Source organism: Varanus komodoensis, unplaced genomic scaffold (assembly GCF_004798865.1).
Source record: "Varanus komodoensis strain SLA01 unplaced genomic scaffold, ASM479886v1 scaffold23, whole genome shotgun sequence".
In the NCBI taxonomy this organism is placed as follows: domain Eukaryota; kingdom Metazoa; phylum Chordata; class Lepidosauria; order Squamata; family Varanidae; genus Varanus; species Varanus komodoensis.
In genome coordinates, this window is record NW_025335627.1 from 6,742,261 (window position 1) to 6,767,036 (window position 24,776).

Genomic DNA, 24,776 nt, shown 5'->3' on the forward strand with positions numbered 1-24,776 from the left:
GACAGTCCTGTGACTTTTATGTATAAGACAGGGTATAAAAGTTGTAAATAAATAAATAAATGTTTGAAAAGCAGTATACTAATACTATGGCATTTGATAAAGATATACCATAATTGTAACACCATCCTCTTATTAAAGAGTTTCCCTGAAAAGTTAGAAGCATGATTTACAGTTTTAATAATGGATTTTTGCACATACGTTTCATATAATATTGATTTGGGATTCAGTAAAATTGTGCATCTTGAATTAGCTTAATATATTTTCCAGTATATTTTTAAAGTAAGACAAATAATCAAATATGTATGAAATTGGCTTTGTGTTGCTTCCTCTTAAACACTGTGCATTTCTTGTTTTATGAACTTTTCTAATTCTTTCAGGCATTGAGTAGCACTAACTATTGTTTTGCAGTTGTTTTCATTAAAATCTTTCATGTATTGGTGAATCTAGAAGTGTTTAGTCCAGTTTGCCGCCTACGTTATTAAAATACACTCTTCAGTGGAATCTTACCAGAGTACAGTGGTATCTTGGCTCACAAAAGCCTCAGTTCACGACCAAATCTGGTTGCAAACAACAATTTTGGCAAAATTTTGACTCAAGTTGCGAACTCCACATTGGGTGACGATCGCGATTGCGCCTGTCTTCCCTGTACGATTGTGCTCAGGGAGGGTGGGGAGATGGCTGCAATCGTGCTGGGGGGGGGGAGAGGGAGATGGCCACGATCGTGCCCATCTTCCCTGCACGAGCATGATCACGATCGCGGCCATCTCCCCCCCCCCCCCAGCACGATCACTATTGCACGATTATCGTTTGGACTCTCCCTCCAAACAATAAGCTCCACCCCACCTAGGTTAGTGTTCTCTACTGTACTATACAGTACTTCGTTACTTGGTTGTTCTTTCTTACTTTGTTGTTCTTTGACACTTTTTTTTTCAAATGTTTGTGATTAAAAAGTGGTTACAGAACATATTAACCTTATTTACATTGGATCTTATGGGGAAATTTGACTTGGGTCACAACCAATTTGGGTCACAACAGGGTCCTGGAATGGATTAAGTTCATGAGCCAAGGTACCACTGTATTCACTATTCCCCTTATATAAGGCTTGTATATTTGTCCCTTTCTTTGTTTCAATATATACTTTCTTGATACATATTATTAGGAAGTGTCTTCGAATTGTGCATAGTTTGACTGTGATAATACATTTTGCATTACAGTCAGTGTTTCACTAATAAAAAGTACAAGGGTTGATACTGTTCTGCTAATGGTTGGACCATCTCTAACAGAACAACTTATACAACTAATGCAAGCAACGCCTAATGTAATGAAGTTGCAATAAACTGTGGAATACCTTGTGCAAGTGGGATCAAATTATTGAATTTGCACAGTGATGGAAAGGGTGCTCATGCAAATTGCAGAAGCCTTACAATTGCCGAGTAATACCATTGCATGCCACCTTTCTTTTTTTATATTGAAGACTCAAGGAAAATAACTTTCAAAACAACATTTATACTTTAAGGATATTTAATTTATATTGGTGGGGCAGATGGAGAGGGTTCCTGTGCCTAATTTGCCTCGTGGGCTGGAGATTCTTCATTTCTGATTAAAAAAGATTTTCTGAACAAGCTAAGATCAAGGCATAATTTCTGATCCTGACTGGTTTGGATAAATTGCCATTAAAACTAACCTCAGTTCTCTGTTTAGATGAAACTACAGCTTGTGGTTAGTTTAAACCAGAAGAGAGATGCTTCAACAATCTTTATGGCTACATCAGAACAGTGGAGAAGAACATGTTCATGTACATGGTATCAAACTATGGTTTAACCTTACACCCGCAGTGGGTAACTGTGGTGTACAAACCATAGGGTCTTATCTTCCCCTGAAAGATTCCTTCTGCTCATTGAAGGCTGCTGATTCAGCAGCAGAATCCTGATGGTGAAGGGTAGAGAGGTGAATCTTGCTGGTTCTTTTTTAATTCATGCAGCCTCAGTGGCACCTCCTACACTTTTCCAGAGGGCTGGAGAACTTTCCAGATTAGTGTAAGAGGTGGTGTTGGTAGTACAGGGAAAATAAGGGGGCAGGAATCATTAAAAGTTACTTTTCCTATATTGGCAGAAGCAAAGTTTGTATTCAACTCCTAGTTTGTTCTCAGACCTGAACAAACCATGGTTTGTTGTTCGATATGAACCAGACTTCTGTATTGTACAGATATGGAGATACAGATTATATTGGGACATAGCACATAAGTGAACTACTGAAGAAAATTCTGTTCTTTTCTAGTTAATCCTTCAGAAATTCAGGTTATTTTTCCCATGGGATTAGTGATAAATATAGAGCGGTGAAAATACAGTGTTTTGTGAATGATGCTCTTTTTCTGAATAAATGTTCAGGAAAGGAGAACATTTTGAGGTCATTGTGTGACTGCTTTCTTACATTTAGTAAGAAACTTCTAATGAATACATCTTAAATTTCTCTGGAAAACTTTAAATGAGGAGGATAGGACCCTGTTGATACCTTTCTGCTGGTGTATATACAACTTTTCTAGAGAAAGTGACCTTTTATTTTATGTTCTTTCACATTAAGCTGTTATTAATTGGCAAAAATATAACAGGACAAAGAATTTTAAATTCTAATAGTCAAAATTCTAATGGCAGAAAGTGAAGAGGAACTAAAGAGCCTCTTGATGTGGGTGAAGGAGGAGAGTGCGAAAGTTGGCTTGAAACTCAACATTAAGAAAACTAAGATCATGGCATCTGGTCCTCTCACTTCCTGGCAGATAGATGGGAAAGAAATGGAGGTAGTGACAGATTTTATTTTCCTGGGCTTCAAGATCACTGCGGACGGTATCTGCAGCCAAGAAATTAAAAGACACTTGCTCCTTGGGAAGAAAGCTATGGCAAATCTAGATAGCAAATTGAAAAGCAGAGACATCACCCTGCCAACAAAAGTGCGTATAGTCAAGGCTATGGTTTTCCCATTTGCAATGTATGGCTGTGAAAGCTGGACCATACGGAAGGCTGAGCGCTGAAGAACTGAGGCCTTTGAATTGTGGTGCTGGAGGAGACTCCCGCGAGTCCCTTGGACTGCAAGGCGATCAAACCAGTCAGTCTTAAAGGAGATCAACCCAGACTGCTCTTTAGAAGGCCAGATACTGAAGAGGAAACTCAAATACTTTGGCCACCTAATGAGAAGGAAGGACTTACTGGAGAAGACCCTAATGCTGGGACCAATTGATGGCAAAAGAAAGGGGACGGCAGAGAATGAGGTGGCTGGATGGAGTCACTGAAGCAGTTGGTGTGAGCTTAAGTGGACTCCGGGGGATGGTGGAGGACAGGAAGGCCTGGAGGAATGTTGTCCATGGGGTCGCGATAGTCGGACACGACTTTGTGATTAGCAACAAGCAACAATAGTCCAAATGGTTCAATAATAAGCTAGATTTTAGTATCTATTATAGTTACACAAAGTTGTTCATTTTCTTGCTAAACATTAGCTAGCAAAAGTCTGAATAATAGCACAGCACGTATCTGTTCATAAGAAACATAAATACAACCAATTCCCTTTAAAGAGACTAGATAAAGAGCGCTTTCAGATGGACAGCCCCTGCTACTACTGATTAAAACCATCATGCATCTATTCCATCTTGTGTTCCTTAGGTGGGAAAAAGAAGTGTTGCCAAAATACAGGAAGCTTACACATTGAAGGCTACAAACTTGTAAAATTGTGAAAATGATTGCACAATAAAAGCCTTGTCCAGAATTACCCAAAGCAGAATGAAATTGCAAAATGCATTTGAACCGGTGAGCCATCTCAGTGGCTACTATATGCAAAATCAATATTTATTATTAATAGTATTTTGGGAGATTTCAAAGGCTTGCATGTTATTGTGATCCTTGAGCTGGCTACAGAATGCATTGGTCTAATAATTATTTTTTTCTTATGGCCAATGCAGCTGTCTTTGCTCTTATTTTATTTTTTAATTTTTTACTGGCGCTAGGGAAATCCAGCAGTCAACAAAGTCAGAATGTCAGTCTTTATTATGGTACTTCACTGATGTCATAGCAATGATGCACCAAACATTAGGGATGGATGCCTCATATGTTTGTTTCTATGACTAAAGCACTTGTCATTTCTGCATTATGGAAGTTTTCCCTGTTTATCTCAGTCTGCATGACTCTTTACTGAGGTGGGATTAGCTGTTCAGAATTCTCCCATGGAAAACAGTAAAGGAAGGAAGCTGAGGGAGGATGAAGACTTTGTATCCTGTACCCTTCAAAGGGGAGTGGCTACAAATAACTTTCTGAAGGACAAAATGCTTTTTATATGTTTGAACTCAAAGGCGCATTTGCTCAGAGCACAGGCAGCAGTTGACTATTTGGGTAGGATAACTAGCAAAAGCATACCGAGTATACTTCATTTAAATTATAGTATTCCAAGTGCTTTATTTAAATCCTTCCAATATAACAGCTAACAGAAGATGGAAAATGCAGAAGTACTTCTTAGTTGAATTCATGTTGATGCTGGTGATGGTGCAGTACAGTATCCAAGAATTCACTGTTTCAAGAGGGCAGCTTTATCTAAAATGGAAAAAAGAATTGGCATATGGATAACAGAAAGCTTATAGAAGAAACCCCATTATCCAGATTATTCAACTGATATGAAATTGAAGAAAGGTGCTGGCATATAGTAATATTCCTGATGGAATAAGGCAGGTAAGTTGAAAAAGCAACAATGATGTATGGCAAGGTCAAAGGTGGACCCACCACCAGTCTTACGAAAGTCTACTCAGAGGTTCTTAAGAATCAGTGGGGCTTATTCCCAGGTAGGCATCTATAGGATTGCAGCTGCAAAGCATTAAAAACTACACTGTTAAAATAGCAGAATTCAAATATGTGCAAAGGAGAAAGTTAAGCTGACTACAGCAGGCTTTAAGTTCTTAAAAGTTTGTTCAGCATCCCTCTGTTACCTATCTTTCTTTTTAATGTAAGGGGAGTGTTTATAGTTATATATGTTGACATTTGTCAGAATGCTTGGAATATTGATATATGAAGTCACTAGGTGTGTGGAAGTGTGTTACTGCCCTTTTGGATTGTTTTTAGGTATTTCAGACAGATGTAAATGCAAAGTGCTCTTATTTCATAACATTAAATTATGTAGACAAGATTGTTCACTGCACTAAGATCAGTTGTACTGATGCCTCCAGGAAAAAATACTGTTACAGAACAAAGACATGCATCTATTTAATGGTTAAAATTAAAACTTTCTGTGTAAGCAGGTAATGAACTTTATGGGATATGCTGTATGTTTGTAAAGCAGTATGTGCAGTATTTCTGGTACATTTCAGTATTTCTTCTTTGTGATCTGTGTGTACCACACATTTGGGCTCTGTGTCAGTGTGGGACCTGTTGTCGGTAAGATTTTCCTAGCTAAACTCATTCCAGTGGGAGCCCCTCCCCCTTGGTACATTTTCTGCAGTTCTTTTTTCAATATAAATACTCTTTCTTTGCCAAAGTGAGAACATTTTTGGAGTGCATCTCCAATCTAGAGTTGTAGGTTCAGCTGGTAAGCTCAGCGTTCTCAAAGTTGCTCTCTCAGTGTTTTCAAAGCAATAATGTTTTCAAACCCTTGACTACAAATTAAACAGAAGTAAATGCACAGAAGCTCCCCTTTTTATGGCAAAATTAAGCATAATGTGTTGCTCTCTCCCAGTGAAGTCTTTGGGAAATAGAACTGCTTGCTTTTGCTTGGATCATGTCAACTGCAAGGTGGTATAGTTTATTTTTGTTGGTGTGGCATGAGTTAGCGGAATTGGAATTCATGTAGGCAACCCTGACCTGGAGATAGAAAACTGTTTGGAAATGGGTAGTGTCTGGAGACAGGGTGCTGTCAGATGATGAAAGTGTATGTGTCAAATCCATTCCCCTCTGTCCTTTTTACCTCTTTTGCCTAGTGAGAAAGGTGACAACGAGCAGATATTAAGCAGTGTGTTTTTCCCCTTCCTGCTTATTTGTTAAACATGTTTTGCCTTACTGTGTAGTCTTCCCTGTGATCTTTTTATATATTTGTATGTTTTTTCTTTGAGAGTTTTAAAAAAAGCAAAGCAGTGGTTAACAGAATAATTGTAGGCTACCACTGTTGTCACCTGGCATTACTGTTCATTGTGGCAGTGTGGTATATGCTATACACGGGTAAAGAACAATTCACAAAATCAATTTTTAAAATACTAATAAAATTGTATTTACATCACTTTAGTCTACCTATAGGGGTGTGTGTGTATTCTGCATTTAAATAATAATTTTTGTTGTTGAGTGGGAGATCCCCATGCTGCTGTAATTGACCATTTTGAGATGCCCTTGTGGAATTAAAAGTACTTTGCCACTGGACACATGTACTCAGGACATGCATCTTGAAACTCATTGGTAGATTGCTTCTTGAGGATAGGGCAATAAGTGCTTCTGTGATATACTGAAAGTGACAGTGTGGTGTAGTGGTTAAGAGTGCAGGACTGGGACTCAAGAGATCTGGTCTCCACCCAGCCATGGGACACCCTGTTTGAAAAGTAGTTGCTTTCAGCCAAGTTTTTGTAACTGAGATCTTTTAGTGTGGGCAGAGTGCTGTAATAAGGTACTTGAGGAGCAGCAAAAAGAACAAATCAGAGCTATATCAGATTTTTTTTAATTGAAAGAAAACTCCAGTTAGTTGTCCAATTGTAAGTTATATTTTGGCGAGAAAAGTGGAGAGGAAGCAAATTGATGATGGGCACTGCTGCAGTACAGTGTATCTTCAACAAGGCAGGAAAACAGCGTTGAAGAAAAGGATGAGAAATTATGAGCTTTTCTGCTTAGTCTAAAGATAGGAGAAGCAGGAGATAACAGTCAGGAGTCTCCAAGCTTAAGCAGGGGAAGTGGGAGGGTCAGGGGAATAATGAGAGAGACAACAGCTTGAATTTCAGGAAAGAAAGAAAGAAAGAAAGAAAGAAAGAAAGAAAGAAAGAAAGAGGGTCCTAAGTGGTGCTTCTTAGGCACAAACAAGAGAAATACAGCTGAAGAGCAAGGAAGGAAAGGGACTGTAAGTGACTGGCCTTTCTACAGTGTTATAATAGTTCAAGGACAGTGGCTTTTCTCTTTAGGGATCTAAGAATCCATTCAATAGGTTTTCAACATTTCAGTGTGCACCACATGCTTTTATCTAATTGTAATACTTACAACAGCCCTATAAGATATGGCGGTATTAATATTTCTGCATAGCAAATATTTAAATACATTGAACTGTCCAACTTTGATTTAAAAACAACATATTTTCTGCTGGTGTGTTTGTTAGTAAAAGCATTGTCCAGTGAGCGAATGCTTTGAGATTTAAGGGTGCCATCATATGCATATTTAGCACTGCTGACAGAGGCCTGGTGGAAGTTCTAGACTTCTCTCTAAACCTGCATAGCATATGACTATTAAAAAGGACAACCACACAAAATGAGTTTTTTTTAAGATTAAAAATGTTATCTGATTTTGTCAGTGGTCAGGCTAGAGAATCAACCACTCTCTAGAAAAAAAAAACTTGAGAGCAAGCCAAACTTTCCTATGGAAATTGTTCATCCGTAGGCTGCAGGAGAACTGGATGGGCCAGACAGAAGCAAGAGGATAGGAAGCAGCACCGACTCATATCCTCTTGCTGCTGTAGAACTCCTAAAGCGTGACATTTGGGTTGGTATGATATGCTTACATAGCCTGACATATCTATTTGGACTGCCAAATCCTGTTGTAATAAACTGAGATAAGAACAAATTTCATGGACCTACACACAGCTGCTCTCTTCCCTTCCTGTGAATGGAGAAGGTGCAGTTAACCTTAACTTCCCATTACATCTGAAATGGGAGACTCGGATTCCTTGCTTCTAGCCACCATGTTTTTATATTCTGGTCAATTTTAATAAGATAATTATCAATGTCTATACTTACTGCATATAATTCCTTCTGACCTCAATGTTTATGATTCCTTCCACTCCTTCTCAACATACTCGCAGCTTAGGATAATGCTCCTTGCATTTGAGGAAGCAGACAAGTCTCATGATAACCTGGCTGCTTAATACATTTGTTAATCTTTAAGGCATTCTATAACTCCTTGTTGTTTTTGCTATGACTAAGTAAAAGCTTCAGGTAAATTGGGTTTTATGAGTATTCCCCCATCCCATGCCAGTCACCATGATGATGCTCTTTTATCTTTACCACATGAGAACTGCTGAAATGGGCTTGCTTTCAGGAAACCTTTTTCCCTGACAAAATGAGCATGATGTGAAGAGCTGAGAAATTTGACTTCTTTCTTGGGTGCAGCAGAATATATAATATCTGGTAACTTGCCCTTTTACAGCTGCTTCCGAGATGAGTTACTGCTAATAAATGGAATGCCTCTGCAGGGTTCCTTCCAGTGTATTTGGTTCCGTGTCTAAGGCAAGAACGCTGCTTACTAAACTGCTAACCTTTAGGCAGTATTTGACCCTTTAAGTGTTTGGCCGTATATCTAGCTGACACAAGCTTTGAGTTCAAACCCCAGCTTACAATTTCAGCTGGTTAGAAAAAAAAGGAGAGAGCCCTGTCAGCTGAAGCTTGCAGCCTTTGATAAAAAGATGAGGCAGCAGTCTGCTTGCACTTGGAAGGGGCTTCCTGCTTCATGAAAAGGTGAACTTACGGGTTTATTTAAGTCAGTAGAGGTTTGTTTTTTTTTTTTTTTTTACATAGGTAACAGGGTTGTTACTTCTTCCACTGCTTTTGCTCTTGAAATTTTGCTGCCAGTGATGGAAAAGATAGAGCTCCTTCTATTAAATCCAGTGATCAAGATAAGAAAGCCTGGGGCTTTTGGGAGAGAGACTGTACATAAGGGCTGCATGTGTCTATATGATTTAAATTTCCTCAGCAGTTGGCTGTAACTATGCCCAGTTAGGCAGACCTGTAACTAGAGCATGTAGCCCTCATTTTAATTTGCAGTTACAAATTCAAGGCCATGTGAATCTCAGATGATTACTCTGGGGTAAATGAATTGGTAGATAAGGCCTAACCTTCCTTGTTGCTTTAATTCCATTTTGATAGTGATTTCAACTATAAGTTTTATTTGGTAGATCATGTTCAGAATGCAATTTGCTGCTATTGTCCCATTAGGCTACTTCTAAGTTATTGGGCTCTTATGTAGTGGAAGTTTAATTCAACTTTTGTGTTGGTGATTTTGCACAAATTGACAGGAGTCTGCATAACTAATCCTGATGTTTCCCGATGTATTTCAGAATGCAGCTGCTTCAACAGAGGATCATAAAGGTAGAGCATTCTAGGGTAGATTTTACAAGATCCACTTCCTTTTGAATGAGGAAACAATTGATTTGTCTTCGATAGTTGAGGCAAACCATTTTAGCAATGGACACTTAGATTGGGCATCCAGCCCAGGATAATTAACTGCCTGGGGAAAAGGGCAAGATGGTATCCCCTTCAACCTTTCCACATACAATGACAATTAAATCTTACTTCAGTACAGGTGATTGGATAATGTCTTCCACTACACTTAGGACAAGAGTTCCCAAAAGGCTACCCAAAGGCACCATGGCTCCCCTAAAGTCTCCATTGTTGAGCCCATGGGCACCTGAGTAAACTTTTACAACTTTTAAAGATTTTTTCCTATTTTTAAATATGCATCCATGGAATTCTATGAAATGTGTGCAACTTGAGAAACAGTGGTAGAGTGGTTAAGAGTGCAGGACTGGGGATCAGGTGTTCTGGGTTCTAGTCCCTGCTCAGCCATGACTCTGGACCAGCCACTACTCTCAGCCCAGCCTACCTCACAGGGTGGTTGTTGTGGGAATAAGACTGAGAGCAGGAGGAGGAGGAGAATTATGTAAGCCTCTTTGAGTTCTTTAAAAAAGAAAGAAGTGGGGTAGATAAACTGTCTAGCAATTATAGATAGGCTTCAACAAAAATGAACCTCCTGTGCAAATGTATCCATGTGAATGACAGGCTCTATATGCCACTCATTCAGACATTGACAGCATTCTAATGTCCTCAATCCATTGAATTATAAGGAATATCACTTTTCCAGTGTTGTGATGTGAATCATTTTGCTGCCAAAAGAACACAGAGAACCCTTTTACTCCTGCTATTGTTAATTTCCATGAAGAAAGTAAATAAAGTAACTTAAAACAATATGTGCGTCAGTGAATATTAAGGACTGTTCTAGTACAAAATTTATGAGTATATTCAGTTCTTCCCAAAAAGAAGCTACCACTCTATGTTACCAAAGCATATGTTTAAAGGCTGCATTAGCTATCATCACCATCAGTAATTTTCTGAATTAGATAAGCCTCTATTAAAGAGCTGTTGTGGTGTTGAATACGCATGAGTCAAAACATTTTTGCTGAATAAGATGCAGTCTAAGATCCATAGATAACAACAGGTGGATGCTACGCAGTGATTGACTAAATAGGGAATTCCCTACAGTTCCCTACAGAATTTTGAGGGAATTCCCACAACAGTTTCTCAAATTTCCATATGTGCCCCAGGATCCTGAAAGGTTGGGGACCCCAATCTAAGCCATGTAACCTAAATAACTTTGTTCTTCAACAGCAGGGAATGGCAGGTGTAACCTGGAAGAGCTGTAGTGGGAGAGCAAGGGCACCTAGCATCTGTCACCTTGGGGATATGTTAATAGTAGGACTACCTCTGTAGCAACCAGACACAGTACACATGCAGGGCATGGTAGGCATGTCATGAGTAGAGCTGGCTGGAGCCTGGGGTCAGAATAGATGGCCCAGGAAGTCCGTTCTGACTCACTCTGCTCCTGTGTTTCTAATAGGAGCCTTAAAGCAGCACGGGCGCCCCTAACAGTTTTCCTGGTCATCACCAAAGATATGGCAAAAAGGTAGCCTTTCTCAGGCCATAATCAAACTGCTGTCTTTTTACTTAGCTTGGCCTCACTCTTTATTTAGGTGCAAACTACATGACTTTAGTGTTAGACTTACCTCTTAAAATGAACAGGAGTGTGTTTGTGTGTCCAGTGCTCCCCCATTTCCTATCTGTAGTCCTTGTCCATAGGTACATTTCTTCTAGCAGGTGGGATAATAATTCTGCGCTGCCTATGTAGCACACAGCTTTGTCACTTTAAATCATACCCCATCCTGATTTGTACATGACTGCGAGGCACACCTGAATTGCAAGACATGACTCAGTATCTTTTGTCATGATGAGTAACTTGGGCCTCAGACTGTAACATTCTTTGAGTGGTTAGCATGAGCTTGACATCCATGTAGCCAAGATAGTTGACTGATTTGGCAATTGATTTTTTTCTTTCTTCTTTTACTATCCAAGTCCTGCCAAAGCTGAAGCAAAGCTTTCAGTAATCAGGGATGTTGTGGTAAATGTTGAAGTGTTAGAGCTCTTCACGGTCCTCCTGACCATCCACCCCAATGTAGTCATTTATACAATTAATGTATAAATTGTACATGTTCCTAAAATAATTATCATTTATTTTTAACATAGACAAACAAAGCAAGCCAGCCAGTAATAAAATTTCACAGCTTATAGAGCATGACTTTCATTGAATACAGTTACCTGGAAGTAAGCTCTATTGAATTCAGTGGTGCTTATTTCAGACTGTATAAATTCAGTTTGCAAAACACATTTAACAAAAGACTTCTAGCAAGCTGAAATGCAGCCTTTAGATTTTTAATTATAGTGCAATCTTACAAAGAAGTGTTACCATTTAAACTGCTAGCATTAAAAAGCCCCATCAAATAAGAGGTAAGACCAATCAGCCTTTGCTTTGATTCTTTTTCTCACTGATTTAATCTAATCTCACACTAGCAGTAATTAATACTTGAAAGCCTTGTTATCTCATTCCATTGCCAGAGCAAGAAGAGGATCTGTCAGTTGCCCTGATATGCTCCATGGCTATTGCTCTGAAAAAGGTCCTGGAGCTACATTCCCGTAACTTGTAACAGTATATACAGTATACCTAATAGCCATGCTGTGAGGTATTTTCACTCCCTACTAGTTCTGCTTGTTTATTAGCTTGTTCTCATCCTCAGCATTTGAATTCCTTGAGGAAAAGCAGTAGAAAGATGTTTTTCCCAAGGGTCAAGTGTCAGGACAGCTTAGTATATGTACAAAGATGTATACAATCGTATTTGAAAGACAGTTTTAGTTGTAAGTTGTTAGTTGTGAGCTTACATGACTTCATTTTCACAGAGAAAGGAAAGTACCCTTTGCAAAGCTTTTCTGTTTATCTTGTATTTGTATTAAGACATATAAAACATATGTCTTAATATAAATAACCACACACCTGTACACAAATGCAAAACCTCCTTCAGTCCCAAGGGCCAATTTCCATTTTAGAAGAGAACTTGGAGGGCCAAAATGCAAAAATTAACCAGGGATATTTTAACTCAGTGCCCTCACTGTTAGTAACTAAACAGTAAGAGTGGCTTCAATCTTTTACATTAGGGAAAGCCTGCACAAAAGTTGGAAACCATCAGATAATGGTTGGGGGAAGGGTCTGCAGACAAAAGAAGTGGGTTTGGTTTTCTGTGTTCCCCCATAGAATCCACTTTGGCCCTTGACCTGAGGTTCTGCACCCCTGAACTTATCTATAGTAGTTAAATTATTTTTTAAATGTTCACCTGACAGTGCACCTGATACAAGGATGTACTTGTGAAGCAAGTGATTTTATTTCTCACGAGCTGCAACTGACATAGTTTGGGTTGCAGTCCATCCTTTATATGGCACAAGCTGCTTTTCAGGTGTCAAGTGGTATTATTCTGTATGATATTTTTAAGAGGAAAATGACTCTTTTTGTCTTTCAGATGAGAACTCACCAGCAAACTTCTGGGATTCCAAGAACCGTGGTGTGACTGGAACACAGAAAGGGCAAATTGTATGGCGAATTGAACCTGGCCCCTATTTCATGGAACGTAAGTAGTTTGAATAATATGAGATGAGTATGTGAATATGTAAAGAAGCAATGCTTATTTTCTTGAGATAACTGTTTTTGAAGTACTTTAGCATATTCAACACTACACTTTAATTACAGAAAAAGAAGTGTGTAGAAAGGAGAAACATCCTTTCAGAAAATTGTCAGGAAGGAGATGGTGGCAGTAGAAAAATCCAGTCATTCAAATGTAAACTATCAGGTACTTGTTAACAGAAGAAAGTTGCTAATTTGGCAGCCACTATAACATAATTTGGATGGATACTGAAACATAACTTCGGAAGAGTGTAGTGTATGCTGCTTTAAGAAATTTGAATATAGATAACACTTGAGCAATTTCAGCTGTTAGAAAAATGCCTGAAGATTTTCTTTGGTGGTTTATCCTTTTCATGAAGTTTTTGTGGCTATGCCTGTTAACTGTTTCTAAAAACTGAGCAAGTCAATAAGAGGAAAAGCAGAATAAAAGGTATGTTCTTAAGAAAGCATATTGATATTAATAATACTGATGATAGCAGCAACACATAGGATATCTGGACTTGATGATGATGATGATGATGATGATTAGAACATTTCTATGCCGCCCCTTGCCGAAGCCTCGGGGCGGCTTACAACACAATACAATACAATACAATACAAAAATAACAATATAAAATTAAAATCAATAATATAAAATAAATAAAAAATATAAAAGATAAGAAAGAAGTTATAAAAGAAAAGTTATAAAAGAAAAGATCTAGAATGATCTAGATCAGTCACTTGGAAATATAGCAAATCAGCTGTGTTGCGTCTGGAGACCCTCCTGCTCATTCTGCTGAGTTGGTACCCTTGAACTTTGCCCCAAAGTTCCATCCTGTGTGTGTGTAGCACTTAGCAGTGTAGTCTTTTTGCCTGGTGAGGCTGCAGTTTGTGCTGGATCCTCTAAAATAGTGCAGGGAAGTGAGTTGCATAAGTGAGCTTCAGCTTTCATTGATTATTAGCCTATTGATTTGAAAAGGCTATTAAGCAATATAAATGGCCCTTGGAGTGTGTTGCCTGTAACACCCAGTTAATACTAATAAATTATGTGGATTTGCAAATTTGTGAACGTACGAACTAAAACACTGATGTTCAAATGAAGGGGGAGCCCTGCCCCATGGAAGATTTTAATCAACACAAGAATACTTCTCTCTCCCATTCTCTGGACTAAGAATGAAGATAGTGTCTGAAATATCTGCATGAAATATCACTCTCTTTTTGATTGAATTAAGTGAAGAAGACCTTCTTCCTCTGAAAAGCAGGGAGATTTTCATAGCTTGCTATGTAATGAGAAGGTGACTGGAAAATTGCTCTTTCAGGTTATTATGGCTCTTCCTGTCACACTAATAGCTGTACTGAGTTGGTCATTGCTTCCTAGCTCCTCTGTATAATAGAACCTTGTTCCCTAACCTTGTGGCCTTCAGAGGCATTTGGACTGCAACTCCCAGAATTCCCATCCAGCATGACCATTGACTGGAAATTCTGTGCGTGGCAGTCCAAACATGTCTGGAAGGCACAAGGTAAGGAAGGCTGATCTAGATAATTTCATTTATTACCTCCCAATAACCAGTGCTGTCTGGGTATTTTATACATAATAACTACCTTTAAAATACAATACTGTACATAATGTACATAGATAATAAATGGAATGACGTTGGTCTAGAAACAGGATTGCTTATCATTAATATCTTTGACCCTCTGTTCAAAGTATATCTTTTACAGCCTGGGAGTACATGAAAGTATATCCTTTACAGCCTTTGGAGAACAAGAAAGCAAGCAAGATGTTCAGAATGATTTGATGTGTCTTCTGCTACAATATATGGTTGTCTTCATCAAGATATAATAGATATTTTCACAGAGTCAGCTAGCTGCTGGTTTTTTTTAAATGGGTGGTGGTGGTTTTTCTTAGGTCCTGATTTGCCTTGGAGCACTGGCACTTTCATGATGCCAATAAGATGTATCTTAAATACTGAGAGTAGATGAAACTAATCTAGAATAAATGATAGATAAAATATGGTGCTAAAATAGCAGGGCTTTAATATAGATGCTCCCAAATTATGCCAAGGATTTTTTTTGTTTTTGTTTTTTTGCTGAAAATATTTACCACCAACATAGGAATGGATTAATTAGTTGATTTCTAATTCATATCATATTCACATGTGTTCATTCATAAATATGTCCCATCCTGTTTCCACATTAATCTGCAAATTTGCATGAAAATTCACAGATATGAATATTTTTATCTGAATGTACACATTAATTATATTTAAAATACATATTGTAAATGCTTTTTAAGCCAAGAACTTCATTGCAAAAGGAAACTTTGCATCTTAGTCAGGAGTGTGTATATTAGGTTAGTTTATGTTAGAATTTACAGACTCCAATTTTTTCAGATATGTAGCCTCCTGCTAAAATAAATACTGATTCACTACAGAGGAATACACGATCATTTATATAAGTCACAAAACCATGATTATTTTTGATATGCTAACAGAATCAGGATAAGTTGATTTACCCTAATTTTGTCAAAATTGTTCCTTGGATCTAGCGGGTCCCTGCATGAACAAAAGATACTTGTTCAAAACACCCCATGCTGGCTCCTGCTCATTCTTTCCTTTCACTGCATCCTTCCATACTACAGCCCTCACCTGTTATAGTGTGCACCATGTGCCCAAGGAATGACTTTTCAGAGAAAGGGGTGCTACAACAGGTGCAAAAAAAATGCGCTGAGTTTACATGCCACTGGATCCAAGCAGCTCCTTTTTAAGCTCTCGGTTCATTTTTAATTTCAGAGAGAATTGGAAAGCTATGCAGAATTGCTATCAACATTCATTTTTCAAAATCAATTCTTGAATTAATGTAGGAAATGAAACTGGATGGACTGTGTGCCTGTGCCTAATGCACAATTTGCACCTTGCTGGAGGAAAAACATCCCTGGATTTTAAATTAAAAATGTGAGATCAGCCAGTACAATATAGTTTGAATAAGTGACAACATGCCGTGCTTGAATTATGTATCTTGAATCCCATGTTGCCCGGTCAGTATCTGTCATTTAGAAAGCTCAGTTTAAAACATTGGTATTGAATTACATAGCGATACCCAAGGGATTATTGATAGTCAATGGATAGTTTTCAAATTTTTGTTGTTCTAAATTTGGCCTTTGAACTATTTGCTAAGTTAATATTGCAGCAGTCTTTACTAATGAAGGCAACAAAATTAGGTAAGCCAGTGTGATGTGGTGGTGAGAGTGTGGACTGGAGACCTGGGGATCCTCGTTCTAGTCCCCATTCAGCCATGAAGCTCACTGGGAGACCTTGGGCCAGTCTCTCTCAGCCTAACCTTCCCCATGGGCTGTTACTCTGAGGATAAAATGGAGCTATCTGAGCTTTCCTTCCAAGAGGAAAGAAGCTGGGATACCATTGCAATGTAGTGCTGCTAATTCTTTTCAAAATGTGCAACCGAGGGGGTAACTTGATACTCAGAAGTTAATCAGATCTGAGGGGTGTGTGCCCTAGTGCTTGCAAACAACCCAATCTGAGGGTGCAAAGCCTGGTGCAACAGGGCCCACTGGCACGGCTGCCTCCCCCAAGAGTAAAATAAATGCAGTCTTCTCGGTCCTCAAGTGCACAGCCTAGAAGCAGAACCTAAATTTAAAACTGTCATTGTCAGATAATACTGAGTTGGTCCCAAGGGAGTGCAAACAGAATTGAACTCTTGCCTCTTCTCTCACTGAGCCAGCCCGCTCCCAAAAGACCTTTGCTGACGATTGGGGATTCTGTGACAAGGATGTGACATGCAAGCATGGGCAGAGCTGCAGTACAAGGGCAGAGTTTCCAAAAATTGGTCAGAGGCAATTTGCAAAAACTCTTGCCTCTTCTCTCACTGAGCCAGCCTGCTCCCAAAAGACCTTTGCTGACAATTGGGGATTCTGTGACAAGGATGTGACATCCAAGCGTGGGCAGAGCTGCAGTACAAGGGCAGAGTTTCCAAAAATTGGCCAGAGGCAATTTGCAAAAACAGTAAACAATTCTCCTCTGCCACTCCCTTGTCCCTCATCCCAAACATCTCCCAAGTTTCCCCAACTATTTTTGTGCAGCTCTACTTGCAGCCCAATGTTTTGTAGTCATTTTAAAATTGATTTAGAAGATTTGCCACATTTACTATGTAGTTCAGGTAGGTGAGTTTACTTCTTCTCTCATGTTTTATCTTTGTCCAATAGCTGGTGGCATGATTTACAGTAACCAAAATACCTGCATGTATTCACAAAGCATGAGTTTGAGAAGGCAAATGATTAATTGCTGCGGTAGCCCAATGTTTTCAATGCAAAGCATTATCAATGTCACCTAAGCACAGGCAGAAAGGTGACAACTGCTTTGTCCTTTTCTGAATTCTTGTATTTATTTGCTTGTATTCATGGGCAGCTCTGTAAAAATTTACATGGAGGAACATCTTGAAAGGAATAGTTTATCTTTAGCTGAGATCTTGAATTTATTTTGCTCTACACAGCTCCAAAAGCTCAAGCTTATTTTTTCTGTTTCTGGGCATCTCAGTTTTGAGTCATTGAAAGTTATGATTCAATAAACATTGCAAAACTCTGCCTTTCATGTGAGGAAAATCAGCTGCTAGAATTAATTGTACTGAAAATAATATGGGTAAAGCCCTTCAGGAAAGTGCTTTTAGAATGTTTTGAGGACGATGCTCAGTATATTTGTTGGAGTCTAAGTCAAGGGCACGTATTTCCAGCAGTTCTTCACCTTTGTATGATTTTTTTTATTTCCAGAGAGGGAGTTTGCTTGTTTGCATCCCATGAGTACATTTTGGTGCCCCTTATAATGGTCTGCCTTTGCTTGCCCTGTCCCTGCTTTTTAATTTTGTGATATCTCTTGCAACTCTCAAATCAAATATAGCTTAGAATTGATAGGAGTTATTCACACACTGTAGAGGACTTTGGCTTAATGTGGCATGTGTGCAATGGAGGATAAATTTGCCCCATCTACCAAATATGTTTTTTATTTCCAACACCTTGAAGTGTGCGTGCATTGAGGGATGGGTGACCTGGTGCCTGGAAGAAACCCCATCTGAGGGTGCAAAGCTGGCTGCCACCACCAAGAATAAAGCAGATGCCGTCTTCAAGTGCTCTTGATCCCTCAAGAGGACTGATTCAGGATTCCATTTGGTCCATTGAGATGGGCTTCTTATCAGCCCACCTGTGACTTTACAGGAACTCAGCTAAGTTGCAGGTTGCACTCAGCACCTTGTGTATAATCTAGATGTGTAGTGTGCCTCTCCTGCATTCACCTTTGAAGCACACAATCTGGGTTTTAGTGAAAACAGAGTAAAATATTTACTAGTACAGAAAAGTACAGAATGAGGAAAAGACTGCTCACATTTTGAGCACATACTATGAGGGTTGTTCAAAAACTTTCTGCACTTTTTAAAACTATTAAGAATTTCAACAACGAATTACATCACTTTACATAGTCACCTTCCTTTGCAATGCATTTTTCCTGGTGTTCTACCAACGTTTTAATGCCATCAGCAAATATATCTATAAAATATATTTATAAAATATAAAAGAAACTTTTTGAAGACCCCCTCATAGTTAGTGGTTTAAAGAGGCATAAGAGCTTCAGTGGCAAATAAAAAGCAAATAAGAAAATTGTAGTGGGAACCTTTATTGGCATAAAAACGCAATATAAATTTGCACGAATCCACACAATCCTGCAGAGAACCCCCAAAAACAGCATTACTAATGGGCAGTAGAGCAGCTTTTAACAATCTCGCACAAAAAGGCTGCTATTCCCTCTACAATGTAAGTGATTCTGTGGATGGAACAAATTGGACCTTTTCCTGGTCTGACCGAGCTCTGATATTGATCAGAACTGAACCTAGAAATTTGGTGTGCAACTTTTCAAAAAGTGAGCAGTCCAAAAGCATGTGTGACATTGTTTCCACACCTTGTCCACATTGGCAGTTTCTTTCAATATATGGCACCCCCTTAAATCTATCTGACATTAGGGCGGACAGCATGTCACTGCATCTTGCCAAAGAATATGCCCTGTGCTCTTGTGACCCTTTAAGTATGGCAAAAAATGTGGCCATTTGTCCTGTTTTGATTGGAATATGTAGGCACAGAGGGGAATAAGTTTTATTGGCAGCACTCAACAACTCCTAGAGTTCTATATCCCAAATTCTCCTTTTAATTATTTGGAAAGCTTGCTTTTGACTTAGAAAACCTAACTGATCAGGGTCTATACCCCAGCACTTTAATTTCTTAACAAGTGAGGAGATCCCTATAGGAAGTACAGAGTCTGTCAAGCTGTCACAATCTGCTTTATAATATACACATAGCCAAAGCCATATGGAGTTCAGCCAAGCCATTGTTTCCAACTGGGATTGTCCAGTGTCCAAGCATGGTACTGAATAGGGGACACACCCCGGCAGTCCCAAGATTTTCTGGATGAAAGGAGATTGTATCCATTCAGTTGAATGATTCAACATGTTTAGCCAAACAGTGACACCATATATTACTTGGGGTATTATTTTGAAGTGCAGATGGCACATAGCTATTCGCTCTGTTGGAACACAATCTTATAACGGACTGAACTGAAAGCCAGGCTGCATTAAGTACAGCTTTCCAATGACAGACCCTGGAATTCTTATAATGAAAATTAATTCCCGATATTTGAATTGCTTAACCTGTTCTGCATTGTTCCCCTTAATTTTTTAAATTTTTTTCCGTGTTTTGGCAAAGACCATTACTTTGGATTTGCTGTGTTTTATTTGCAGCCCATTTTTATCCAAATATTCTGCACAGCTGTTGATCAAACAATACAGATCTCTGCATGTTTGACCGAGAATTACTGAGTCATCTACATAAAGCAGCAGTATGACTTTATACAATCCAAGTCTAGGACTGTGACTTTCTACACTGGTCAGAGGGGATGCTAGACTGCAAAAAAGAAAATACAGTCTAGCCAGTACTAAGCTGCCTCCCTGGATCCTTGAACACCTACCATGTTTGTGACAAACCTCTCCTGGTATCTGTATCATGTCTTTACCCACTTAATGTGAAAAAGAATGACACCTGGGTACCAGAGAAACCTTGAGCAGTCCTTCCTGGGGTTTCCTTACTTCCAGGGAGAGTTGCTTCTAGCACCCATTCTGGAAGAGAAGAGAAGAGAAGAGAAGAGAAGAGAAGAGAAGAGAAGAGAAGAGAATATCACACTTCTTTTCTCAGTGGAGTATATTTCCTCTGGTGCTCCCCTTGCCTGGGTGGAGATTTCAGAAGAGTCTCTTGTCTTTTTTATGCTGACTTCCAGTAATGCTCATGCCCTGCTCTAAGATGGAGACTGAAAGATTCTTACTGTTCAGGCAGCTGGGCAGTTTACTGTTGAATAGATTGACTAAGTGGCAAGCTTGCCCTCCACATTACCTCAAGCGGGTCATCCACATTGCAGTCCCACTATTCAGATAGTCTGCTAGAGAACTGCAACAGATTGCAAAAGGGAAGTTTTTGTTTCTTGGGCCCATGTAAGCTAGAGTTGATTTAGTCTGGCGAAGTGGGCTACTCCAGGCTGATGGTAACAGTGGGTAGCAGTGAGGAAAGAGAAAGAATACTGCCGCAGGTAACTGGTTGACCTAGGAAGAATGGCAAGGTTCATTAAGGATTCCTAAAAACAAAGGTGATCAGAAGTAGACTGGAGGAGGAAATAGTATACTCCAATATTTTTTGCCCTCGCTAGTTCTTTCTCTAGCCTTTGAATCTTTAATTTGGAGTTTTGGCTGAGAGAGATCTCTGATTTGTTCAACCCTCACTCGGTGGAAATTTATCCCAGTTCCTCCTCAGTCCCTTACCCTCTGTACTGCTTAACCCGGGGTTTGTGACAGATTATACTTGATGTTAATTGTCAGCACGTGGATAATGTCTTAAAGTGAATGCACTTTTGGCATGGTGGTGAAGGATGACAGGTACTTGTAGCTACTCATTAAAGAGAAAATGAATTAAAGGAAAGATTCCAGGGCTGCAGTCCTCCACGCATCGAGGCTCCTTAAATCCTTCTGAGTTCATTGGGGTTTCAGCAGCTTATTTGTATGCACACTGTCACAAAAGTCTTTAAGAAGATCCATATTAAAATAATGGCTTATACCTTCCCCAAATTATTAGGACAAATTGCCACATTATAAGTAATACATTCTTAATTAACTTTGAAGCAGAAGCAGGGGTTCTGTTCTATTTGAATGTTGCATGAGTTCTCCCTTTCTTTTCCCACTTTCTTCTCTGTAGCTGAAATCAAGATCTGTTTTAAATACTACCATGGTATTAGTGGAGCCCTGAGAGCAACGACTCCATGTATCACTGTGAAAAACCCTGCTGCAATGGTAAGTCTATTTATTCATGGCTGACATCAGGCCAGTCTGTTTAAAGCTTACATTAAATTTACTAATTTTGTTTGGCAATGAGTATTTTCCAGTAAATTATCTTCTCTAATGAAGTTGTCAATGTAAAGAAGCGATGCGTGAAATCCTGCCATTCTTTCTGCAGTTCATTTCACTTATATCCTCACCTTGTCACTGAGATGAATAGTGCTGACTTCAAATACCCAGAATTTTATAATGGTTATAACTGTGTGTATTGAATTGTTAGTCTTCTGGCTTCCTAGATCAGGTGTTTGGCTCTCACTGCTTTCTCTTTTTTTAACCCTACAATTCCTTATCAATATAAAGTGGGGTTATTGCTGTCCTTAATTACCTCCCTGCAGAACATTCACAGTGGTTTCCTTCAAGCCAAGTAGGCCACAGCAAAATTCTCTCTTTCTAATTGTAAATACAAGTAAACAGCTTTTGCAATCTAATATTTAGACTGCAGTGGTAGGTAGTTGTGCTAAAACCTTTAGACATGGTACCCCAACCAAGCTGTTTGGGGGTGGCAATTGAGCCCACAATGGTTGCAGCTCTATCTGAGCTTCTCTCTTCTAATCTGTTGCAGGCATCCATAACACAAACATAACATTACTGTTGATAAATACTACTGCAACTCCCATTTGCCGTGGTGGTGAAATAATAGGTTGTGTTCAGTTTAAGGGTACTTATGGAACAAGCTCCCAGGCTACTGTGTTTCAGGTTTTTTCAATCCCTTATACATGTATTTAAAAGAAAATCCTAAAACACAACTTAACTCCCCCGCTTTTAACCAACCAATAATATTGCATCAGTGCAAGTTACACTATTTGCACAGACATTTTACTTTTATCCCAAAGCACTTGAAACATTGATAGGAATATTAATCTATGGAATACAAAAAGAAGAACATAATGAATATTGTATTCATTGTTAGGCAAGTATAAAGACGATGCTCTGTTCACTATCAATACTTTAAGTCCTCATAAAACAAAAGAAACAAGAATAGCATTTCCCTGTGTGCAGCATATATGATAGTGGTGCATCTTCTTTTTAGGAGAGTCACACAAATACAGTTTCTTCAGGGAGGCATGAAAAAGCTTTTCAGAGCCAGGTATAAACGTGTTGCTGCTTCTTGGAAGAGATCTTGTCAACGTTTTCTGGGCAAACTGTCCCTTTGTCACTGCTTTCAGCCCTCCCATGGGATGGAATATTAAGGTCTGATTTATATAATACTGCACATACATACAAACAATTCATACAGCAAATGGGTTGTACAGCAAAACGTTGCAGTCTGTCATTGCCCCATAACAAGAATGCTTCTGTTCAAGGATGCACCAGCCCTTCCATTTCCAGGATAGTACCTGCTGTAAAGGGTTAATGGAGGCTCATTCACTTTCTCCATTCTTGATCTTCCTCTTATGTTTTTCAGCTGATGCTTTTAATGTCATAGCTGTTTGAGGCCACTGAGTATGCTTGGTCTTACTTGTACTTTTGGGTAGCTTTTTAAAAATCTCATTGGGTATTTCTTTAATACAAAGGGTTTATACTTCTGCACACCTCTGGCTGTACCCAGGCATACTGACATCTCCCTCTTCTTTCTCCCTGGCCCTGTTTTGCTTCCATTCCTATTGACACTGAACCACCTGAGTTTCTTTTAGAGGGAATGGCTGACTATACACAAGCCTGTTGTTTGTAGAAACAACCCTTTTAGGTTCATGGAGCTTTTTTCCTGTAACAGTGGAATGTAATGCAAGTCAAAGAGGCCCCTTATGGGAGGAAAAAAAGACATGGCAGAATTTGCAAGGTCCTTTTGTTAATAAATAATGTTAATAACAACAAATCAATAAAGGGGGTTACATAAGCCAAAACAACAACACAAGGTGCTATGCTGATGCTCTGTAAATTCAGATTGTTACCTCAGTAGTATTACCTCACTAGCTTACGCATGGAAGAAAAATGTTGACCTATTTATTTATTTATTTATTTAAAACATTTCTATGCCGCCCCCATCGCAACAAAGCCTTGGGGCGGCTTACAAAGAATACATAAAAACATACATAAATAATAATAATAATATAACAATTTAAAAGAAAAAAATTAAAACCCTCCGGTGCATTCTCAGCTACAATTTTTAAAATCCTAATTAATTCAATAATTTAGCAATTAAAATAAGTTTTAAATAAAAAGGTCTTAGCCTGGCGCCGAAAAACAAATAACGATGGCACCAGGTGGAACTCTCTGGGGAGCGCATTCCATAGATGGGGCGCCACCGCAGAGAAAGCCCTCCTCCGAGTACCTATCCTCCTAATATTCACAGAGGGTTCCCGGAGAAGGGCATCCGTTGCTGATCTCAAGGGGCAGGAGGGCATATATGGGCGCAAGCGTTCCTTTAGATATCCAGGTCCCAAGCCATTTAGGGCTTTATAGGTCATAACCAACACCTTGAATTGGGCCTGGACTTTAATCGGGAGCCAGTGGAGCTGACGGAGAACTGGGGTTATATGAGAACAACACCCAGTCCCCGTCAGCAACCTGGCAGCTCTATTCTGCACCAATTGAAGTATCCGGACCATCTTCAAGGGTAGCCCCACGTAGAGCGCGTTACAGAAGTCAAGGTGGGAAGTCACCAACGCGTGTGTCACTGTTGCCAGGCAGTCGTACTCCAGGTAGGGGCGCAGCTGATGGATCAGCCGAAGCTGGAGGAAAGCGCTCCTCGCCACTGCTGTTACCTGAGCTTTCAGTGAAAGCTCTGGGTCGAGGAGCACTCCCAAGCTGTGAACCTTGTCCCTAAGAGGGAGTGCAACCCCATTCAGGACTAGGTTCAATTCAGCCTCACTGAAGCTCGATCCGCCGACCAACAGGACCTCCGTCTTGTCTGGATTGAGCTTCAGTTTATTGGCCCTCATCCAGCCCATTACTTCGGCCAGGCACCGGTTCAGCACAGCCACTGCCTCATCTGGATTGGTGGAAAACGAGAGGTAGAGCTGGGTATCCTCAGCGTACTGATGATTCCGCAGCCCACACCTCCTGATGACCTCTCCCAGTGGTTTCATGTAGATGTTAAACAGCAAAGGGGACAAAATGGACCCCTGCGGTACTCCATGGCATAGCTGTCATGGCGCAGAGCCATAGTCCCCCAGCACCACCTTCTGGAAATGGTCATTGAGATAAGAGCAGAACCACTGCAGAGCAGTGCCTCCAACCCACACTCCTGCTAGCCTATCCAGAAGGATACCATGGTCGATGGTATCGAAAGCCGCTGAGATGTCCAGAAGAACCAACAGGAATGCACTCCCCCTGTCCTTCTCCCTGCACAGGTCATCATACAGGGCGACCAAGGCAGATTCAGTACCGTACCCGGGTCTGAAGCCAGACTGAAATGGGTCCAGATAATCAGTTTCATCCAAG

The 24,776-nt window shown here is 39.6% G+C and overlaps 1 protein-coding gene across 1 annotated transcript in view; it reads left to right on the forward strand.

Moving 5' to 3' along the window:
• The window catches only part of HECW2 (HECT, C2 and WW domain containing E3 ubiquitin protein ligase 2), a 202,388-nt gene that overhangs the window by 83,418 nt on the left and 94,194 nt on the right, over positions 1-24,776 (forward strand). The window contains exons 4-5 of the mRNA XM_044432035.1: positions 12,826-12,933; positions 21,253-21,347. Of these exons, the coding sequence (XP_044287970.1) occupies positions 12,826-12,933; positions 21,253-21,347 (203 nt within the window). The remainder of the gene's footprint in view (positions 1-12,825; positions 12,934-21,252; positions 21,348-24,776) is intronic.